Raw genomic sequence first — 23,851 nt, 5'->3', positions numbered from 1 at the left:
CTTACTTCTTTATACTGTATAAAACATGCTTGCCCTTTATAGGTTTTATAGATTTAGAAGTTACAACATGCTGTAATTATAGAATGGTTTTGTTTCTGCCATAAAAATGCATTTTCATAGTTGGTGGTATTGAAATGACACGCTGTTACTGCGAAATATTCAATATGAAAAGCAGGAGAGTATGGTTCTTTGTTGTCTGTGTGCGATTCCTGCTATTATCTCTCCACCGGTGAACATCAATAGTTGGCATCTTCTAGAGCTAAGCTAGTCCTGTAACTGTCTGGCTCTGAATATTCCATCTCAGCAGAAGTAGATGGATCCTGTAAGGCTACTGCCTCTTACTCCACTACTTTTCCCACCAGATATAAGGTTCTGCCTAAATCTCCACTGGCACCATAGGTGAAGACTTCCACAGCATCACTTCTCTCACTAAGAGTTGGGGCTTTCCTTATCCCCATCTCTGCCTCCTTCTGTCCCAGTGCTGTGGCCACCACTACTAGATGCCCTCAAGGTTCCTCTGCAGAATATCATGAAACTTCTGTCCCCACAGGACATCAGCATTTGTATTCCTACAGACACTATGTTTGAACCCAATCCGTATGTCTATGAGGTAGTACAGACTGGCACTTTCTGCCGGCCTAACCGCATACTAAAGCTGAACTAGAGCATTCACATGCTCTGAGCTTTAGTTCCGCCACCCCGCCTCCATCATGGTGTGCATGTGTCCATATGGCATGCGCCATGATGATGCATGGGTGATGCAGTGCCCAACCATGCCTGTGACACCCCTTCAAGGAAGCTGCTCAGAGCAGCTTCTTTTGGGGTGCAGGTCAGTGCTGCAGTGTGCGGCTGCTGTGTCACTGACCCGGGTCAAAGTGTTAAGCCCCTCATCTGTATAGCCCCTATAGCACTCTCAGAGGCCAAAAGTTCATATGATAACCCAAAAGCCATACTTTATTAACCAGAGGTTGAACAAAAATAAGCAGATAAATAATTTAATGTATTTACAACAAGTCTTTCCTTCTCACTCACACTCTTCTCTATAAAAACTACTAACTCAAAACTCTTCTCTATAAAAACTACTAACTCAAGACTCTTTTACCCCACTCCTGAATTCCTTGGCTTGACTCCCTTAAACCTAACCCTCACTCATTCATTCACACATTAAGCCAGTTATTCAAATCCCTTCAGACATTCCACCAATCACCTCTCTCTCTCAGCATTTCATGCGCTCCCTTTTTTCCACCTGCTCCTTACCTGATTATCTCAATATAAAACATTTTATACACAAAAGTCTGTGATCTCACAGAACCACTGCTCAGTGTCTTTTTGGCTGCTGCCACAGCAGGATCCAGCACTTTTTTCTTTCAAAAGCTTACTCAAAACCACATCTCATATAAACTATAAAAAATGCAGTAAATGTTAGATTTATAAATGTCCAATTTATTAATATAAATCATTTATACTTGTAAAACCAAGCAAATAATCCAAGTCCATTTATTTCTTTGGCTACATTTTATTTAACATTTTTGTCTTACATAATAAATAAGCAAAAGAAGCTTTACAATTTAAGGGCGTAAATATACAATCCAAAGCACTAATAGGTTGTACGTATCTTTATGTGTTTCTTTTTCCACATACATTTTTTCCAGTAATTGATTTTTGCATTGAATAATAAAAAAGCAAATTTTCATGTTCCAGAAAAGGAACATAGAAGCTATCAAGTTTCCTCTCAAGATATTACCTGATTGGGACAAACAATAGTTTTGGTAGTATGCTTTTCATTTGTTCAAATGTTCTTAATTTTATGAATGAATCTGTAATCTTAAACACACTTACTACTAAGTAAGCTCCATGAAACAAAGTGAGATTTATTTCCAAATAGACATGCATAGGGCTTGTGCTTTAAAATTTTAAAATCTTAAAATTGTTAACTAGCTTCCTAATATGGCTGAGTTTTCTAAACTAAAAGAGATAATTGGAAGGGAGGAGAAATCTACCAGGTTGTGTTCAGCAGAGTGGTGTATTACTAGGCATACTACAGTGTAGCATTTCTGTTGCTATGTTCCAAAGCCAATATTGGTTGATTATTACCTTGGCCACTATCTCTTGCTTGACAAGTTAAAAGTGTAATCTGTATCGATTACACTCTCTGTAAATGACAGAGAAGATAGAAAGTTCCTACTTTGCGCTTCCTTCCCAATTTTTGTTTTAGCTAGTAAATTAGCATTCTGTTTTCTTTTCATTCTCAAGTAGATTTAGAAATTTACACATTATGGTACTGATTGATGTTTGAATTTTCATTTCTGCATAGTGTTCAAATTTCAAATATAAACATGACCTATTAGCATATGAGATAATGGAATGGAGTATTCATTTCTTAAACTGAACAGCTCACTTGAGCAAGAAGGTGGCAGTTTTTAAACAGTATTAAAATGTGCAGTTCCTGAAATACTTTCTTCCAGTCTGAGAGAAACTAGTATAGTGTGAACTACTGTGATACATTTATCTATCAGGTTTATTTTTATGAGGCAGGTAATTGCAAGAATCTCATTAAGAGGCTCATTTTGGTAACATATCTTAATATAAATGAGAATTGTTGGGAAAACTGTAAATAATAGATTCAAATGATGGCATTGTAAAAAAAAATCACTTACAAATGATTCTTTATATCAAGAACATCTCCTGCTAATATTGTTGCTTTTTTCAGCAATATTGATTGCTGAAAGGCATCAAAAACGCACACCATCTTCCTTGCAAGGTCTAGAGGATATTTGTTTTCCTGGCAGGAAAGATGTTTAGTTCTGTCGACATGAAGTACCATATAGAAATGTAACTATAAACTGAAGTCCCCTGACAAGTTTAAACTGCCTGAGTAAACACGTTCCTAATGTTTGATACTTCAGCCAGGGATGGCACCCATGTAACCTTAATACAGTACAGTAACACACAAACAACTGCATTGCTCTGCAAGTTGAGGCAGCAGCTAAAATCTTCAGGTAGTAGTTCTGAAAAGTGGGCATTACGCTCTTGAGAACCAGGCTTTCTTGGAAAAGAAAAGGCTGGTAATCCCTCTTTGCTTCAGTGAACTTTATTAATCTTGCAATTCATTTATGGACTAGGGTTTGTGTTTTCACCCTTATTTCTAAAATAATGTTTTAGCTTATTGATTTACCAAATCCAATTACAAAAATATTCTTGCTGGCTTCAAACACTGATACAATAGTCCCTATAGAACCCCATTTTCAACTCAGTAATAGATGGTTGCATATTTAAATTAGTGCTATTTGACTGAATCTAAATAAATTTAGAGTAATTTCACATGTTTAGTTTTGGGGCCTATTTTCACATATGCGGTGCATCTAAGAGACACCAGACAGATGAGGTCAATTACAGATCTTTTGGTAGTTATAGTGTGCAGCTATGTTTACCAGCTTTAAACATATTCAACCCCTTCAGTTACAACATATACCACATAAATTGGAACCGACAAAAACTAGATGTGGGAAATTGATTTACTTTTTCAAAACCATTGAAGCTTCCGTATATTCTCAACTATATGTCAACCTCCCGGATAAGTTGAGAGCAGGTTTTTTGGGGGAATTATGGATTTTGATATGACTCATGGATAAGTCAAGTGTCAAACTTAGTGGTATGTAATAAAGAATGTAAAGGATGAAGCAAAGGAAAATGATGCCAAAGCACTTACAAAATTCCAGTGAGCATAACCTAAATGCTGGATGGATGGGAGAGTAAAGGGGATTGGTACTTCTGTTAGGTGCTCTGAGGAGGGACTAAGCTCTCACCTTTCACCAGGCAATGGTTCCTTTTTTAACAAGAGTTAAAGTACAGTGCTTACATTGACCCAAGGACAAGTCGGCCCAGGGTTTTGGGGTCAAATTTTTGACTAAAATTTCTAGACTTATACATGAGTGTGTATATATATATATATATATATACACACACACACACAGTATGCAGTGTTGAGCTTCCCTGAAACACGTTTTCTCCGAATGTAGATTAAGTCAAGAGAATGGTAGTCAGTTCATGTGGAAGCACTTCACTTTTGAAAGATTAACCAAGGCGGGATCCAGACCAGCGCTTTGCTCCGGCCTGGATATGTGCTAGGGTTGCCTCGGAGCATCCTTTACAGACGCTCCCTAACTAGCACGTAACTGGGGCACCATTATGACGTCATGGCCGCGCCGCCTCTAAATGGCACAGTGCAGGCATGACATCCCGGCGACACTGCAGGGTGCTTGGGGCGCCCTTTCAACGTCGCAGGAAGGAGCTCTGAAACGGAGCTCCTTTTTGCCTCATGCATCGCTGGCATGAAACCCCAAGGACACCCCTTTCCAGGCCGCAGGGAAGTGGCATTTTGCCACTTCCCTGAGGCCTGGAGAAGCAGCAGATCGAGGCCTCCGGGGCTGCTGCTGTGTCTGCTCAGGCCCCGATCTGTTGGGGAAAGGGGTGGATGCAGGCCGCCCCAAATAGGCAGTCTGTATCCCGCCCAAGAGACCAAAAGAACAAGGCCACAGAGACCACTGAAGCACCCCCCAAAAATGTACAAAATAAAAGAACTACCTACAGCCCCATAATGCCATGGTGGAAGGCAGGTTGATTGGTAACAAGGTGCTTTTTCTTCCCTAGCAACTTTGTATCCCCAGAGAAGCCTACCTTACACTTTGGGAACTACTAGCATCAACTCAAGGCACTGTCTAACTTCATTTGAATTAGCCTGTTGATGGCTTTGTCACTATTTAATGTGTATGCCCAACAATGTTGTATTTTTAATAAGATGTCCTGATTTGTTTCCTTAGAAAAAGAAAATACGAAAAGGGAATGCTTTGTATTGAAAAAAAAATCTAATTAAGAAAATTCATATCACATTTCATTTGATACCTGAAATGGTGCAGTCAGTGATGCTGTTTTCTATACTGCACAAGGTACATAAGATGTGAGTTCTCAAGGAAATAATCTTAAAAATTGGTTCTGGCTCTACTCAAGGTTATAGCCAAACTGTCAATGGCTTATTGCGCTATAGTTTTTTTTTTTCTGTGCCTCTAATAAAATTTGACTTTTGGGAAATGTACCTTTAGAAACATTTTAACATAACTGAGCCTTCAGCAGTACAATAAATAAAGGGAATCTACTGGATCCAAATTAAAATATCTCTCTGGTTAATACCAATATGCATTGTAAATATATTTTTATAGGTTAGGGAAGTGTTTTGTCATGTTGTCAAGTGTACACCTCCCATATTCCAGTAACATCTTGCACGCTAAAGAGCCCTGATGCATATATGTACAAGCTTCTATGTACACAGAGTTCTCCCATTTAATTCTATAGCAGGAACAGTTTGATTTACGTATTACTTTGTGCTATTATTTCATATGTTTCGTCAGAGCACCCACAAAGATCTGGATCAGAGCAATAGCAATAAACCTATGGCATAAATCTGTGCAAATCTTTACCTGCCAGACTAGATATTACAGAAAATCAAAAAGCAATATACTCTGTGCTTAAAATTAAAAAGCGCCTGAGAGTTTTCATCTGATCATTAGTGTTCTGATAAATGCATGTTATCATTTCATAACCATATGAGTACTTTACTTGCTGGTCCAAAAATACAAGCCCCCAAAATATAAAATGATGATTAGTGAAACTGAAAGGACTCATTGCTAGAACAAAATGAACACAACCCAACTCTTACTCTCTTCTCTGTCAAATAAAGCTTTGGATGTACTCTTCTACCTTGAAGGTATATTTCAAATGGGAAAAATCCCTTTCTTTTATTTTCAGAGATTCTTCTAAAAGATTCTTACCACAGGTTTTTCCCTAAATTATGAAACTTCATCAACTCTTTGGTAGACATTTCCAAGCTTATTGGACTAGTAGATTTTCATTATTTGAAAATGCATAGTAGTCGTGCCAACAGGCCTTCATAAAATATATCAAAGTCACGCAAATCAGAATTCATCATTGACTTTCAGAGATTAAAAACCTAAACATATGTTCTTTGGGCAACAATTTGAAGGCAGTTTTACAGGGACTGCCACAAATAATTGTGGCAATTACCATCTCCTGACAGACTTGTCAGATAATGAAATAATGAAATATATTTTGGATCCATATGATTATAGAAATATATTTTTGAAGAAAACACAGCCAACCCTTGTATTGGTACATGAACTATAAATAGCAAACCTGTAAAATAAGAAAACTGATTTGTTAAATGGCTTCTTACTGGCAGAATCAACTGCAGAGATGAATTAATAACAAAGCACTGAAGCTTAGACACATTTTTCCTGACTTTAAAAGTATTGTTCAACATGGTTTGCCAAGAACACATGCAAGTTCATGTCTCAGCTCACCTTAAACCATGCTTAAGGTTGCACTGTGTGCAACCATGTAGGCTCATGCTTTTTGGAAATTATTCAATTTTTTTTTAGCTTAAAATGGTTCCATCATTGTCACCTTCCATTGGCTATTATTACAGAAGTTCCAATATAATGAGGAAGTGCAGGCTCCTTGTGAGTCTCAGGGGAAGAGGCAGATGAGGGACTTTGATTTTTGTAAAACATATTTACTTCTTCAGAACCATGTCCATAATGTTCTGCTCCATTTCCTGTGGCAGTGCATGAGGAGCTTTGAAAAGTGCCGTGTTTGGCTAAAACCCGATGGTAGTTAAGAAGTACAAATGGAACTTGTCCTGTATGTCTCACATCAACTGTGTGATCCTGTTCAGAGTCTTGGTCAAGCTTAACTGCCATTCTGTCATCCACTGCCAGCTCACCAATGTTTGCAGAATAATGGGCAATGTGCTCATATTTTGGCTCTTTCATACAGATTCTTCGTGTTTGTTCATATACGGTTGGAACTGGAAGAAGGTGACTTAATGGTCCAATGGATTTCGTTTGGAAACATTCTGATTTGGACAAAAAAGAGTTAGTTAAAGAGTTCGAAAAGGGCTTTTCACTAATGTTAATTTTTTCTTGTACATCTCTGTTGAAAGTTGTCTTATTTTCTTCTTTAATGAGATGGTGATGTGCTGGGTATATTCTGCTTTCCATTTTGCTATGTTTTATAATGCTGGAATCATATATCTCTTCCTTGTATCTGCTACTTGGTGTCAGTGTGGGGCAGCTTGAGAAATTGTCTGATGTACCTTCTTCTTGGCTATATCGTCTATGTGAGAGTGGCACTTGGGAAGAAAAAAATAAAGGAACAGTGAGTAGAAATAAACACTCATGTCTGATTATAAGTACATTAAAAGTTGTGTGGAAAGTGTACATTCTCAAATTAGTTTTCCTTGTGATAAATGCAAATCAGTGAGCAGCTGCATTCCAAATGGAATTATGAAGGGAATGGAAGAGTACCAAATTGGAAGGTGGAGTTTAAAAGTTTATTAGAATTTGCATAGGACTGAATTATAATGAATTACCTTCTCAGATAAGGACCCCAAATTCACTAGAATTCTTAGAAATATAAACATTCTTATGGTGGTTCTGTACTCAAAGATATATAATAATCCTAATTAAGAGTCTGAACAGACAGGCCAAAATAAAGCTGCACCAAAGCAGCACTCCAGTCCTTAGGGCTAGAGCATGGCTTTGGCGCAGTTTCTCGCCTCTTAAGACGCATGCATCATTTAAACAGCATACCTCCAAAGTGACCCGAAGCAGCTTTATTTTGGCCTATCTATTTAGGGCCTAAGGCCCGGTCCAGACGGACGGAACAGGACACCCTCGTCACGTGCGAGGGGCAGTGCCTCTAGATGCCCCTTGTCCCTTGGACATGACGAGGGCATCAAAATGGCGGTGCCCTATACAGATGGGCACAGCCATTATAATGTGCTGAACGCATAGCATCCGCACATCATGGCGCTATTATGATGTCACGAGTGCGCCATTGGCGCACTGTGACATAAATGGCGCTGCAAGAAGAACCCACTTTTTGCAGGTTCTTTTTGGTCTGTGGGGAAGTTCTGCGGTCTGGAGGCTGTGGCTTCTTTGCAGACCAAAACTAGGCGCCGGGAGACTGTCCATTTTTGATGGTCTGTGCTGTGCCTTAGCTTTTAAAATGAAAAAGCACTATACTTTAGTAGGGTTATGTTTTTGAATTTTTATTTTAAACAATTCCAAAATAGGCTACCAAAATAAGCTAACAAGAGGTTATGAAGTACTAAACTTGTTCACAGAAAATAATTCTTTGTTAAAGAAATTTCCGCTTGTGATTCAACACTATGATGATTCTTTAGTCTGCTCTGACAGAGCTCCCATAAGCCCAAGGACAGATCCTACAGTCTACAAAAAGTCTGGTAGCAGAGGCTGCATCTGCACTGCAGAGCTCTGGTGCCACAACAAACTACAAGATCCAGAATTCCATGCCATTCAGCCATGGCAGTTTAAAGTGCTATCAAACCGGATTATTTCTGCAGTGTGAATGCAGCCAGAGTGACAAAACTCTATAGACTAAGATGTACCAGTCAGAAAGATATATGAATGCATTCTAAGAAAATCAAACTCAAGTCAATCATATTTCTTGTAAAATATTTAGATTACATCAGCAAGAAATCAGTATTTTAATATTATCCCTATATAATACTGTAACACTGACAGAAGCTACAACTATTGTAATGCATTCTAGGATGGATTATAGCTTTAATAACTTCATAAAGGACAGAGTTTGGATTACTTGGGAAGAAATATGAATGCTCTAATAAATTAGTATTAAAATTATATTATTATCCAAAGTTTAATAAGCATTACCTGAAGATATGACTGGAAAATATTAAAATGTAAATGTATTACCAGAGTACAAAAAAACTTCGGATTTGTTCATGTAATACACACCTTCATAGCCCTGTAAGAGATTGTGCCGTACATTGCTTGCTGACTGATCAGAAGGACTTTTAGATGGCGATTGGCTGCCTGGTATGAGAGAATTGGCATAGTGCCATTGGCACTCTCCACTTGTCTGTAATGTACTTAGGAAAAATCGAGCTACTTCGCAAGGTGTTCCTTGAGTCTGCCCAAATTTAGAAGGCAGCATTTGTTTTTTGCTACTGAATACATGAGGGTCTACAGGAAAGTGTCCATAATGGTATGGGAATGGTAAGCTGTATGATGGGGTATATAAAAGTTCGCTGTTTTCTGAATGGAAGGCTTGTTCTTGGATGGTGGCAGAATTTGCTGTGGAGTTGGATCTCCAACTTCCAACCTGGCCACATTCCAGTTTGTCTGTCTGGAAGGAGCTGTATTGCTGAAAAAGCAAATAAAAAGAAAGAAAAGTGTTTAATAGCTGACTCTGAAATCTGTCAGTATAACAGTGTGTGCTGGAGCCAAGTACCACCTTGAACTACAGTTACACCAGTTCATTTAAACTAAGAGGAGTTGGCAATGCTTAATCTCTAAAGAGGAACTGCAGCTCAAGGCTTTTTGGAATCCCTCCCATTTGCCCTGAAAGCTCTGCAGCGAAATCCAAAATTCATAGGACAAGCTGTGGTACCCCAGTGGAAGGGGGGGGGGGAGATTTGGCACATGCTCAGAGAAACAAATTCTTCTATTGTCAGCTCTGACAGTGACAACAGATTCTGGGACTGATCCCTGAAACAAATTAGGGCATAGGAAATTGGGAATCTGCAAACAAAACCTGGGGGCTGCAAGGAAAGATTTTCACATACTGTTTTCTTTTCATTGCTTATATAATGTTACAGAATCAATGTTCAAAAGCTACCAACTGCTTCATTCTTCAACTGCCATGCATATCTGGCTCTGGATCAAAACTTGATTGTCACGCTACCTACATTCTTCATGTAGGCTTCTTGCTCTGTTAATTTGTTTTTTCTCCACCTCCTTGCATATTTATCGAATTTGTAATATCCTGTCATTCATAATAATCCCAGAGAAATTACAATACATCCCTCAAATGCCAATAACAATGCACTATTAGTGATTAATGTACATTGCACTCCAGTTATCCTAATAATACCATGCCCTTGTAGTTTTGCTCAACTTCTGCTTCTGCCTCCTGTCAAAAAAACACTGGAGGGGGGCAGATGTTCTTTTCTCCTGGCCCCTTCCCACTTGGCAGATAAAACGGATTATATTGGCATGATTCTGATTCAGATTATGTTCTGAGTCTAATTCGATTTTTTTCTATCATTTCCATTACGAAAAGGGGCAAATTACCTCGATTTATTTAGACCCTGTTTTCGTTTCCATTTATTTTACATTGCTGTATTTTAAAGCAGATTAATTTGCTCCCTGTTCCCATTTGTGTCCGCAAGCTGTCAATCAAGCGCGTAGGCTTCAGACGTCACAAGTGACGTCACCCGATTCGAAACACTTTGACATGGTTTATTTTGCTCCCTGTTCCCATTTCTGTTGGGTTTTTTTGGGGGGGGGGGGCAGCCAATGAACATCGGCCGCATCCAAGGCTCTTCCGTTGTGTCTCCCCAGACTAGAAGGAACCTCTATTCATCCTAAACCCTTTGGTCTTCTGTGTCTCCCCATACTAACTGCCATAACTTGGTGCCAGGGAATCCTGGGAATGGTAGTTTATTATGGCACCAGCACTCTCTGGCAGAGGAGGATAAATGTCTCACAAACACAACAGTTCCCATAATTCCTTAGTACTGAGCCAAGGCAGGTTAAGTGGTCTCAAACTGTATTATTTCTACAGTGGGTTTTGAACTACAGATGAGATTTTTTTCATAAATTAAAGTTGTTACTTTATAATTTAGAAATACACACACAAACACACACACACACAAATACATTCATATGTGTATATATACGTGCGTGCACACACACACATAAATATATATGTGTGTGTATATACCTATATGTTTGTGTGTGTGTATGTATGCATATGTGTGTGTGTGTGTGTGTGAATATTCATGTGTGTATAAAGATGTGTATATATGTGTGTGTGTGTGTGTCTGTGTTTGCCAAATCGGATTAAGGGGGAAAGGCAGTGGGCTTCAGTGGGTAGAGACTCTGCATCCAAAGCCCAGGCTTGGCAAATCGGATTACGGGCATGTACTACTGCAAAGCCCATCTGCTTCTCAGGCGCTCAGGCAGAGGCAAAAAAAGAAAAAAGAAAAGTTTAAAATGGTTTCAAGGGCTCTCCTCACACATCGGTCTATGAATGTGGAGCAAAGGGGAGGTTGCAGGAGGAGTAATGTGTTTACTGCATTTGGAGCTCAATGTAGCGCGATCGCCTTACCCTGCTTCCCAATCCACCGGGGGAAAAGCTATGTGAACGAAAGAAAATGGTGCCGGCGATGCAGAAAGAGAACAAAGAGGGTGACACCCCCAGGCCAGCCCCTTGAGCGCTGCTCCTCCCATCTCCAGGTTCCCGAATCAGACACCCTTTCGTTCCCATTCATTTGCCCCAAATCAGACTCAGGAGGCATAGGAAAGTACGCTTTAAAACCACTATTTTTTAAAACCGGTTTATCGACCTATAATTCGGATTTTTCAGGATAATTCGATTCAGATTCGAATCTCAATGGAAACGATATTGAAGCAATGCGGGTCAAATGCGCACTCTAATGGAAATGATGCACCCATGATTTGCGTCCTGATCCGCGTTATAGGCCAGTGGGAATGGGGCCCTAGTTGCAGAACTGCAGCCAAATGCTGCCTGAGTGGCCCTGCCCAACCACTAAACGACCATTGGGTCACACACCAGCCCTGCGAAGCTGCCTTGCATGAGGAGCCATTGCATATGGAGATAATAAATACATCCCTTGCAGAACTAACTAAAAATGCATTAACTTGTGCAACCCCACTTTTATGGGATCATGTATCTTCAACAGGATTCTGGCCATAGGCACAACTGTTTGTTGCTTTACATCTGGTAATATAAATTAGTACTGTACTTTTCAAGCTATCTAATGTGATAGATAGGGACCAGTAGCATATTTGTGCCGTATTATTGTATTATAATACAATATACTGCCTTGGACCACTTTTGGGGCTGAGATGTAAGTGCAATGAATGAATGAATGAATAATATATAAGCATTGTTTCTGGAAATTCACCATGAACTAACCCCAATCCTTGCACCATGATTTTAATTAGCACTGGTATGATAAAGAAACAGTCTTCCCTGTAGATTTCAAGTTATATACAGAATAATAATATTTGCTCAAATGTTTGTTTGCTGTTATTTAAAACCCATATATTGCTTAGAATGAGAGAGAAATTTCTTACTGTAAGGTTCGATTCAAACAATACTGTGCTAATCTGGCTTCTATTCTAACAGGTTCTCCCTTAGCCATAATTGGGGAAGAGTATAGTACGTTTAGGAGAAGTTCAGTGATACAGAATGAATATGCTTATTACTAAAATTAAAAATTAGATACAACTGCATATACCCAAACATGATTTCATTGCTGTTAAGCAGATAAACTTATAAAAAGGAAAAAAAGATACATAACCTATCAGCAAACTGTTTTCTCTGCTTCTACAGCTTAATGTGCATGCTTGACTGAATAAAAGTATTATCTATCAGACCACCAGGGTCCACGAGACAATGTGCAAAATATAAAACATTATTTAAAAATTAATCAAAACCATTTTTAAAAGCTATTTTAAAAACTTGCAGAAAATATTGAGCCCTGCATACTTCCCTAGACATTCCACATCTGAAATGCTGCTACCTAACCTTGCCTCTCAGGGTGCTGGAACATAAAGCAGGACCTACACGGAGGATCTCAAATTTTCACAGGCTCATAAAACTTTCCATGCAGTCATGCTGGCTACATGATTATGGAGTCGTCTTTGACAACACTGGGTCCTTCGGCTAAGCAACAGAGATGAGCACCACCCCTACATTCAGACATGACTAGACAATCTTGTCAAGGGGAAACCTTTATCTTTTACCGTAAAAAAAGATCCTGTCTTTTTGATAGCCTGGCCCCAATCAGCACTCTGAGTTGAATCTGGAAGTGTATTGCAAACCAGCTCAGTTGACAGGTGTGATATGTGGTCTCTAAAGCACATCAGATAAGCGTCTGATTGTCACATTTTGTACTAACTGTATCTTTGGAACACCACAGTCTAATTAGAATATAATTAAGGCATGACCCACCTTCCCTGGGAAGGGGTGCATTTGGCCCATCAAATGAGGCTGAGCAAAGGCACAGCCTTCCAGAATCAATGATGGGTGCAATGGTGCCTCCAGACAGCAAATTTGGTCTTTCAGAAGGAATGCAACCCCATCTAGGCAGTTTCTGAGACATGAAACAAACAAGAATATATTTATTAATCTTATTTGTACTTAGCAGACTAGCTGTTGTGTACATCAATTCAAAAACCGAGGGGCTACAAGAAACCACTCTTTTTACTCATATTATTCTGTGTTCGCATTATTTTTCACTTTTATTGTTTTGTTCCACTGTCCTATATACATCGCCTTGGATCCAAAATATATTCATTCTTCTTAAAACATGCAAACTTGCCTTTGTGCAAATCCTTGTTCAATGCCAAATTCTCCCTGGACTTCTTTAATTTATGTTCATTTATGTACCCCCTGAGCACCTGAACAAGGGTCTTAATTACAGAAAAAGCAGCTTGCTGTGCATCTTTTCAATGAATCAAATCACAACACAGGACTAAATACACACTAGATTTAATGTTGTGCCATCAAACGTTGACTCTGTTTGCCAGTAGAACATAGGGAGTCATTTTCAGACCTGTCTACATCCTGCCTTTTCTGTACTACCCCAATGATTTTGTAAAGTGTTGCTAAAATATCTGGGTACAAGGGTGGCTTTTGGTACAACATGCTGTGGTTTCACCACAGATCCCTGTGTTGGCTGGAAAGATAAGTATGTTGATAGAACATGTGAGATTGCATAGCTAAAGCAGTTCTGATTCTAAATATTTAACAAGGTAACACAACAGCTTCTACAAGTAGGTTATTGGGGGGAGGGATATAGTTTGAATGGCAAAGACATTCCAGTGAATATTCATAGGGTACCTGGCGGAACGCTACTGTTGTAGATAGGTTTGATGTTTGTTTATTTATTTCCTTTACCATATATAGGCGCTGAACAGACGGGCCCTACAGGGCGCCGTCGTGACGTGCGAGGGGCAGTGCTTCCAAACACGACTTGCCCCTCGCACATGACGAGGGCGTCAAAATGGCGGCGCCCTGTACATACGGGCACCACCATTTCGATTTGACAGACGCATAGCGTTCGCACATCCCGGTGCCTTTGTGATGCTGCAAGTGCACCATTGGCACCTTGTGGCATCATAACAACACCGCAGAAAGAACCCGTTTGTCCGCTGCAGCTCCCTCGCGCAGCAAACCATGGCAGCAGCTTTTGGGGCGGTCTGTATCCCGCCATACTTGTTTATAAATTTGTGCCCCAAAATTGACCCCAAAATCCGGGGTCGATTTATATACAGGTCAATATGGTAATGCCAATGGTGGCAGCTCACTCAGTGGCACACACGCTTCCTCCCCACTTTCCCTGCTGGAGAGAGTGCAGGGTGATTTTTATTTCTATGGGAGCAACAGCTGATCCAATCACAACCACACACCTTCCTTCTCACTTTCCCTAGTCCAGCATGCATGCACACACACATACACTTTCTCTCCTTCCCTGCCTTAGCTCTTTTACATTTGGCTCTCCCACAACTGACTCTTTTGCTTTTCACCCTCTGTGAGAAGACAAGCCAGCCGTTGCAGACAACTGTTGATAGGCAACTGTTGAAAGAGCTTCCTTTTCAGGGAGAGTCTACTGTAAAAGCAGGTTTCTTGGTGGGACTGAAGGGGCAGAAGCCACCTGTGACTGTTTAACCCCACTCCAAGGAAAAATGGCTGAAACCGGGTCTCTTTGGTGCTTCTTTGCTGCAGCAGAGAAACATCCTCTGTCCACTGCCAGGGAAACACTGAAGAGCCACCATGGACCTAAGGAACCTCAAAGTTTTACCCTTGACTTATCTATAGGTCATACCAAAATCCATAACTTTAACCCCAAAACTTGCCCTTAACTTATACATGAGATTGACTTACAGTCCAATATATACGATATATGTCACCTTTCTCCCTGAGTGGGATTCAAGGCAGCTCACAGAAGAAAATCATTTAAATACCTAACAATACAATTTTAAAAACAATTAAAATAATTGGATTTAGAACAGTATAAAATTATTTTAAAAGCATTAAAAAGGTTAAAATAAATAAATAAGGCACACATACCCATATAAAAGCCTCCCTGACACAATTAAATATCAAAAACCTGCCTGAATAAAAATGTATTTGCTTACTAGTGAAAGGAAAGTAGGGAGGGGCCAGCCTATAGCATGGGAGCAGCCACTGACAAGGCTCTCTCTTGTGTCCTCACTGAGCAAGCCTGTGATGGTGGCAGGACCAAGAGAAAGCCTTCCCTGTAGCTCTTAAGACTCTTGCAGGTTTGTATAAGGACATACAGTCTTTCCAATAGTCTGGTCTTAAACCGTATAGGGCTTTATATGTCATTGAACACTTTGAATTGGGTGCAGAAATGAACCAATAGCTGTTTTAACAAGAGAGTTATATGCTCCTCCCCAGATCAAAATGTCCTAAGTTGTCACATTGTTTTAACCACAAAATGTTGTGAAGAAAAATGGTGTTTACCTGCTGTGGATATGGAGTTGTTCTAAGCTTTGTCTTCATTTTATTACTTTTAGGTTTTGTTGCTTTTCTTGTTTCTTGTGAGGTAGATACTGAGTTTCTACATGAAAACTGTGATTTAGAAATTGTGACCTGGTCCAATGATAACGGAAGTTCTTTATATTCTATATCTCTGCAAAATAACAACATTGCAACTGAGGAATGGTTCTCAAACCCATTTTTCCTCTCACTTAGAACTTTTTGAAACTAAGCCCTGTATATCCACAGAAATTAGTATTAGGAGATTAATTCAAAACCATCAAATGTCATATTCAAACACATTTCCATGAAAGGTTGATTTAGCAATCTTTTGTTTAGCATTTCTTGACTGGCATATACACATATACATATGTTTACATCCTTTTTTGTCTGCTGTGTGGGTTGGTATTCCCTTCCTTCCTCCAAAGTACCCAAAGTCCCTCTGACTTACTGAACAGTGTGAAGTCGAAGGCTTTCATGGCTGGCATCCATATTTTTTGGTGGGTTTTTCAGGCTATGTGGCCATGTTCTATAAGAGTTTATTCCTGATGTTTCGCCAGCATCTGTGGCTGGCGTCTTCAGAGATGACCACATAGCCCAAAAAACCCACAAAAAATTATTACTGAACAGTCTCTGAACACTCCACACAGCCATTCCATAGGGATCCCATCGTAGGGAGAAGACAGGTTCATACAAGCATTTTTCTATAACCAAATGAGTAATTATAACATCAGTGCTGAGACCCACTGGAGTCCTCCAGAGCTCCCAGTGCTACTGTAGTCCTATCATGTCTGGCTAGGGTTGAAAGGGTTCAGAGGCTGTTCTGTATGTCAGTGTAGTGGTATATTATTCAGCCTACCTATGTTGAGCCATACAGGATTGTAACCCTCTACTATCTTTCATTTTTCAAGACTGCATGGATTTTTTTAGTCCGCTGCCAATATTGGCCTGTCATACTATGTTGTATATAAACAGCTGCATTTTCAAGTTTTTTTCATAAAACAATTAAATTAACCCCATGCTATTTTAGTTTATTTTAAGCACATAGGCTTTCAGAGTTCAGAAAAATAGCAGGACCAATCCTACAAATGCAAAGTACAACTGGTAGAAGGTGTTGGGGGACAATGAACTCCTAACTTCCTCCTGGGTAACCCTTCCCATCAGTTGTTCCCCTCTGTTGAAAAACTGAATTATATATGCTACACTGCCTGCCCTGACTCTCTAAACTAACTTGCTATCCCTAGATGTAGGTGGTGACCTTGTTCATCATCAGCACTGAAGTAAACTCATCTTCTATCTGTGGATTGGTGATGATACCTACTTTTCCTCAGGCAGCCAGATGTCTTGGGCCAGCCTCTAACTCAAGAAACAAACTCTGCTTTGAAGTACCTTCAAAAGTACTCTTTTAAAAGAATTTAATTGGTTAGCTAGAGCATCTGAAATGGTAGGGTTGAGAGCCATAAGTGAGCTGAGTCTCAGTTTTCAAGAGGTATCACATGGGAGGGAAGCAAAATCCCATGGATAAACATGATTTAAATCTAGAAATGTCCTCCAAAAGCGGGATTGTTTTCATATTGTTTAAGGCCTTTACCTTTTCCTAGGACCTTATCCCACAGGAGGCAACGTGCCCAAATCCTGTGGATAAACAGGGTTTACATCCTGGAAATATCCCGCAAAGGCGGGATTGTTCTCAGACATGCTGGGCCAGTTGAGCATTAACCCAACATTAACCCATGCAGAAAGTGGGCAAAATTGACCGCTTTTTACTTTTGGGATTTTTTGCACAGGTTATTGTCGGTTTAATGCTCAATTAGCCCAGCATATCTGAAAATAATCCCAACTTTGTGGGAAATTCTCAGGATGTAAACCACATTTATCCACAGGATTTGGACACTTTGCCTCTCATGTGGTAAGGTCCTAGGACCTAGGAAAACTGGATGCGGTGTTAAAAAGCACAAGAAGAATATTTTTGTGGTCAGCCTGTTTAAACAAAATGGCAACTAAAGTGGAAATAAAGTTGCCATTACAAACAAGACAACAATGAACAAAAACTGTTACAAACCAAAGACATTAGGGAGTAAAATGAAAATGATACATTATGGCATGAAGAATAAACTTACGTTAGTACATAATTGACACTCACTATGCAGTGAGGTCGTGACGATCGGCTGTTATGTACAATGGTGGCATAACTCTGGACCCAAACCCAGCCACCATTCTTTGATAGCAATCGATAGTACTTGGTTGTAACTTGTCCTTTCACCAACACTGTAGAAATAATATGAAAGACATTTAATTGTATGTATAGTCTGTCCTTCCTGTGCAAAATGTGAAATGGTGCATAAAAGATTCCCAGTTGACCTTTTCTGTTAACAGTCCCAGACCTACTTGGCTTTAGTTAGGTTACATCATTGCAGCCTTTCAGACCCCATTATTCTATTTTGTATTTAGTGATGGTGGTGTGTTTTTTTAAAGGAGAGAAACCAGCAGAATTTGACTCTTACAACTGAATTTCCATTAAAATCATGGTACAATAAATTTATACAGTTCTGTATCTGAGGTGTTGTGATAAAAGGTTCCCTTTATATGGATCTAACGTAGCATAAAATCCAGTAATAAAAAATCTCACTAACAGCATATTCTTATGTATGTCTTATTAGAAGTCTCATGAAGTCTTTATAAACCTTCATTCTGGATTGGTGCTAGTTGTCTTGGGAACAAATTTGTGCATACCTTGGAGCCCATCTGGAAACAAGTTTGATTAATTTTACTCAGAACTGATTAATTTATGCTTCCTCTAGAAATATGTGAACTGCTCAGTTTATACTGTAGTTCCTTGCCTAGCTCACTATGAGAAGGAAAAAGAATGGTCCAAGGTGTTGCTAGTTTCTAATCAGAAAGATGGAGCATAAAAGAAACAGTATTAGTGCCCTCCAGGAATGTGTGGAGTAATAGTTAGCACCTTCTTGACTCCTATATCCAAAAAGCAAATAGCTACCTTGAAACAACAGTTGGAATAATCTTCTGAATCCTGGATATATTTCTTTATGAATAGCTTTGTCACCACTGGGATGGCAGTATTAACTCCTTCTTGTCAAACCTCTCTCTGCCAATCATCATACCAGAATGGACAAAGATCAAGTAGAGAAAAAACTTTGCCACACTTTTCTCTTTGTTTTAAGATATCTCTCCTGATTTCAGCATTAGTCTCAGGATCCTATTGAGTGCAATGAACCTTGGCACAAGCAGTTTCCCATTTTTTCTGCTTGAAGGCCCTCATTGTGCAAAAAGAGGTTGGATCTTCCAAATGGGGATTGCTGCAGGCACAACTAAAGCAGCCTTGATCCCATGTTACAAGACTCGGCTAGGATCTTGGGCTAAGTTGATATATCATTATCAGGCAATGCATCATATACTGATACTGCCAGTCTTCAGACATTGGTGTTAGTCAAGATACTTGTTCATAGTAGTAGATGGGTTGTTGGAACAATACCCTGGAAAGAGTCCATATATTTTACATTATTATTTTGTTCTATGCTGCCCAGATACACAAGATATTTTTCTCACTGCCTTTGGCTTTTACTTTTCATTTATATGTATTTGTACATGTGTGATGATCCCTGGGGTCTAAGCAGCCACACAGCCACCCTGTTCTTGGCCCTTAGCCCAGTGGATCCCTTTTAAATCCCCTAGAGTCTCCTGGGTCTCTGTTTCCGCTCCCTGCTGAGCTGAATGAGACCCCCTCAGATCCTCTAGTCAAGCTGCCACCACCCAGTGATTCTCCCATGAACTCCCCTTAGCACACACTTGGACTTGGTAAGGACTTAAGTTCCTTCCCTTGCTAACCTGAACAAGCAGTAACCGAGCTAAGACCCGTGTACAGGAGCAGAGACAGCAGATACCTTTAAAGAAAGGTATTTATTCTATATAGACAGAATAGAGCAATAAGATATCATTCATGCAAGGCCTCCTTGCCTTGCAGGTACAGAATGCATAGTTACAAGATGTTCATTTCAGGCAAGCTACTAGATAAACATAACAAAAGCCTAAACGCACTAGCTAACACATTTCCTAAGCTACTCACACGGAGATGGGATTTGCAGTCCTTGATGGGTTTTTGGATGCAAGGAGCTGGCTCTCATTGCCTAGCTCAGTCTGCATCCCTTAAGCCTGCCTTTTGGCACAGGCTCAACAGCTGGGCTCCCAAAACAAGAAAGACGGAGACAAAGGACCACATGCTCCCAGGGGCCTTTTAAAGCCCTCTGGAGGAAGATTCTTGAAATTCCCAGTCCTACTCTCTAATTGGCCATTTGGGCCTTAGGTCAGCTATGATGTAACTTCTCATTAACACGTGATGTAAGCTCTCACTCGCATGTACCTCCCCCCAGATTAACCCTTTGTGGTTTGAGAGGAGTCCTCAAATGACTAGAGGCCCAGTCATTACAACATGTTACATTATTTGTAGTGCTTCATGAGTTATATTTAGTTCTGCAATGTCCCCATAATTGAGGCAGGGATAACTGTTTTGTCTAGCTTTAGCATTCTTTCACCACTCACAATATTTCACACACCTTGAAAAATACTAGTCCTACCATTTTTTAAAATCTGCTGCTTTTGAAGTTCACACTTCAGAAATCAGCAATGTCATGTGTTCAATAACTTGGGTCTGTTAGCTCTTCACAGAACAGCTGTAGATTTTGACTGAAAGGGTCTCCTTCTCCTTCTCATTAATGTTAAATTAGCCATTTGGTGCAAAGCAAAGCTAAGAGATAGGTGCTATGATATGTACTGTATAACAAGAGCTCCAGCTATTTAAACAGAGGGAGTTGTCTCACAAACATCTATAATTCAAAGAAGCAACAGATACCTTTGGTCCTATGAAGTATTATATGCAGATAAACATACACATAATTTCTGAGGATTCTCCAGCCCACAGTGTTTCTTTTCCTGGTTCATGTGCTGCCTTCATGTACAAATTGCAAGGGGAACAGGAGTTAGTGTAACAAACAGCTATACTACATCTGAGCTTTCCACTGTAGTATATGTGCAGTGGAAAGCAGTGCCCCATTTCACAGCACGTTCACATGCAATGGAAAGTCCATGTTTGTCATCATTTTACATTACTATCAAATAATTTTATTTTCCATTACTTACAGAGATGGTGTGCATATCGTAAATGAAATACATCACATCCATGTACATGGTGGTAGAGAGTTTTCTCTATGAGGTCCTGTGGCTCATATCCAGTTAATTCAGTCACTCTGGAAGAACAAACATAATAATTAAAAATTATTTTTAAAAATAGCCACAAACTATAAAAATGTACTACTTAAAACAAATACTCATATTTTTTCCAGTAATTGGATCAGAGGACTCTTTATTCAACATCCTAAAAAACTCTAAAATGAATTATTAATCTGTTTTTAATTTTGCTGGTATGAAGCATATTTGAATCTCATGCAGGAGAGACCCATGTAAAATCTTATTAAGATACAATATTTAGGCCTAAAGAAAATATTGATCAACTGTATTAAGTAGTAAACAGAACCACAGTTTCTCTTCATTCATAAAATAAACCAGTCCTCACTTTCTAGCAGAAACCAACTGGTAAGCATAAAAAATGCATTCTTAGTATCTGTTCCATTCAGTGAGACAGATGTGCTGTAGGCAGATTCTGATTTCTATCCATTGGTTAATAGAACAGATGGTTAATATTGTTCACATCCAGAAGTATCCAGTAACACAACAGGACTCTAGGGCAGGATCCTTGACATACATAAAAGAAACTGCTGAGACATGTTGTCATGCTTTTAAAGACATTATTAGCAACCTATAGAGATGTAGGGTATGAGTGGTAACTAGGTCTCCAAAATAGCAGTAGATGTCTTATATTAGAGTCCATTGCTGGTTCAGATGAGGTAGTTATTTTCCCTTTAGAATGGGAACATTCTGAATTTATGCATTGATTCAGATGCAGTCATGCTTTTCTTTTCTGCCTGAGCAAAGAGTGGAAGATACATCCAATGGTATGGAGTCAAGTCAACAAATGGGGCAGTCAGTTTTTCACTCAAAGCTGTTAGTGTCTTCTGTACTTCCTTCCTCCTATGTACACAGAGAGCTACTCAAGAAAATAGTAAATAAAGATCCTTTTATTTGCTGTTGACATTTTCATTTACTTCTTTCATGATTTACTGCTGTAACAGGACACCTATGGGACTTATGATCAGTTTATAAATTTAAGGGAATCAAAATAAATTAGTCTGTTTTATCTATAATGAAAAAGAGGCTATTTCAGAGAAAACTGCAAAATAACCTGCCAGTGAAAATATCAGCTCAAAAACCTTAGGAACAAAAAGTATATTAAGGCACTAACAGTGATGATTAAAAGATGTTCTTCATCATGGTCTCTGTGACTCACACATATGGGTTGTTTTGCACCTACACAGAGCCTGGTTGGTAATTTCTAAAGATAAGCAGAACTATTTTGGCCAGTAACCCCACCCTTCTCCAATGCATATGCATTGGATTTCCTGCTCTTTCCCTCAGCTACCTTTTCTCCATCTCAGTTGCAGCAATATGCTGGAGACTTCACTTCCTCACAGAGAATGAGCTGAGCAATTTCTCTTAAAACTCATCCCTTTCACTTTCCTCCAGATTTGTTTCTTCTCTATTTTGTCAGTGTTCTTAAGCCCATGGTTCAGCTGTCTTCTCTTCATGATATCTAAGCCTGTGTTCAAGAAGTATGTGCAGTGTGGGGGTAAAATTACCCAAATTGATGGGCACTCCTGGTCCTTACTTTATCTGGGAGAGAGTCACAGTCTCAAAACTTGAAAACATTTCAAAGTTTACTCTAAGCAAGTACTGAAGAACCATTAACATGACCTCAAATTCCCTTCAAGCTAGAGCTGTTTGCTTTTCTTCAACTCCATCCTTGAGTTCAACTGCCTCCAACTGGTAGTGGAGTTGTAAAGCAACTGTAGACAAAGCCAAATTCATTGCTTTGTCTTTGTCTACAGTTGCCTTACAACTCCACTACCAGTCCCAACTAGGTCACTGGCGTTACCCATTTTATGAGATTCAACATCAGGCTCAAAGCTTGCTCTCCACATGAAAAGTGCAAGAAGGAAAAGGAAGACAAAGCTCAGCATCCAATGAAGCCTTCATCCATCTCTTCCCAAATGGGTGAATGTGCATCCAATGGGCAACATATTATTTCCTCTTCAGAGGATCATTTCAATGTCCCTCAGGTCTCCAAATTTCCTCCACCAGATTTTACAGCACCTAAATCCATATTAGATTTAGATTTTAGATTGTAAGCCTGAGGGCAGGGAACCGTCTGACTAAAAAATTGATGTACAGCGCTGTGTAAACTTACAGCGCTTTATAAATAAAGGTTAATAATAATAATAATAATAATTAGAGGTTCGATGTATGCTATCAACCTCTCTTCAAGAGGTGCAATTCTTTACAGCATACGTGGAAGGGAAACTCTTAGGTCCCATACAGACTGCCAAAATAAAGCTGCTTCGGGTCACTTTGGAGGTATGCTGTTTAAATGATGCATGCGTCTTAAGACACCAGAAGCCACACCAATGCCACGATCCAGCCCTAAGGACTGGAGCACTGTTTTGCTGCAACTTCCAGACTCTTAGTCCACATGCATCATTTAAACAGCATACCTCCAAAGTGACTCGAAGCAGCTTTATTTTGGCCTATCTGTATGGGGCCTTAGATTTCTTTCCCACCCTAAAAACCTCAGGGGGAGCATTTCCATGAAGCACATATAGGGGCAATTCTCATACTCCATCAGGGCATTCTTGGACTCACTCTCCTGCATATTCCCCATGGGTCAACACTTCAGTCCACCCACTCTGCGATCAAGACATTCTTCATCATTTTCTCTGAGGGACAGGTTTTGCCAGTATCAGTCTCAATCCTGTGAAGGCTTCCCAGGTTCTCTGTTTCCTGTGGATGATCTCACCATGGCTTGACGTGGCACTACTGGAACCCCTGCCACTTTCCACCAATGCACCTGGTGACAACAATGTATCACTGGATTCTTGTTCTTGGTTTATGTGCCTTTCACATGAATTTGCACTTGTAAAGAATAACTAGAATGTTCCAGAGCTGAGTGGCTTTTGGCAAGAACTTTGCCCTACTTTAGAAGGTTTAGGGCATGTGTGGCCATGAGGAG

At 39.7% G+C, this 23,851-nt stretch overlaps 1 protein-coding gene across 1 annotated transcript in view; it reads right to left on the bottom strand.

Annotated features, from left to right (window-relative positions):
- Positions 1–4,401: 4,401 nt before the first annotated feature.
- SIM2 (SIM bHLH transcription factor 2) overlaps positions 4,402–23,851 on the bottom strand; it is a 69,924-nt gene continuing 50,474 nt past the window's right edge. The window contains exons 7-11 of the mRNA XM_042461024.1: positions 20,812–20,918; positions 17,778–17,925; positions 15,643–15,811; positions 8,856–9,264; positions 4,402–7,204 (exon numbers count right to left, since the gene is read on the bottom strand). Coding sequence (XP_042316958.1) covers positions 6,474–7,204; positions 8,856–9,264; positions 15,643–15,811; positions 17,778–17,925; positions 20,812–20,918 — 1,564 coding nt within the window. The 3' untranslated portion in view covers positions 4,402–6,473. The remainder of the gene's footprint in view (positions 7,205–8,855; positions 9,265–15,642; positions 15,812–17,777; positions 17,926–20,811; positions 20,919–23,851) is intronic.

Source organism: Sceloporus undulatus, chromosome 3 (assembly GCF_019175285.1).
Source record: "Sceloporus undulatus isolate JIND9_A2432 ecotype Alabama chromosome 3, SceUnd_v1.1, whole genome shotgun sequence".
NCBI lineage: Eukaryota > Metazoa > Chordata > Lepidosauria > Squamata > Phrynosomatidae > Sceloporus > Sceloporus undulatus.
The sequence above is the reverse complement of the archived record's forward strand: the minus strand, read 5'-3'. Positions and strand labels throughout refer to the sequence as shown.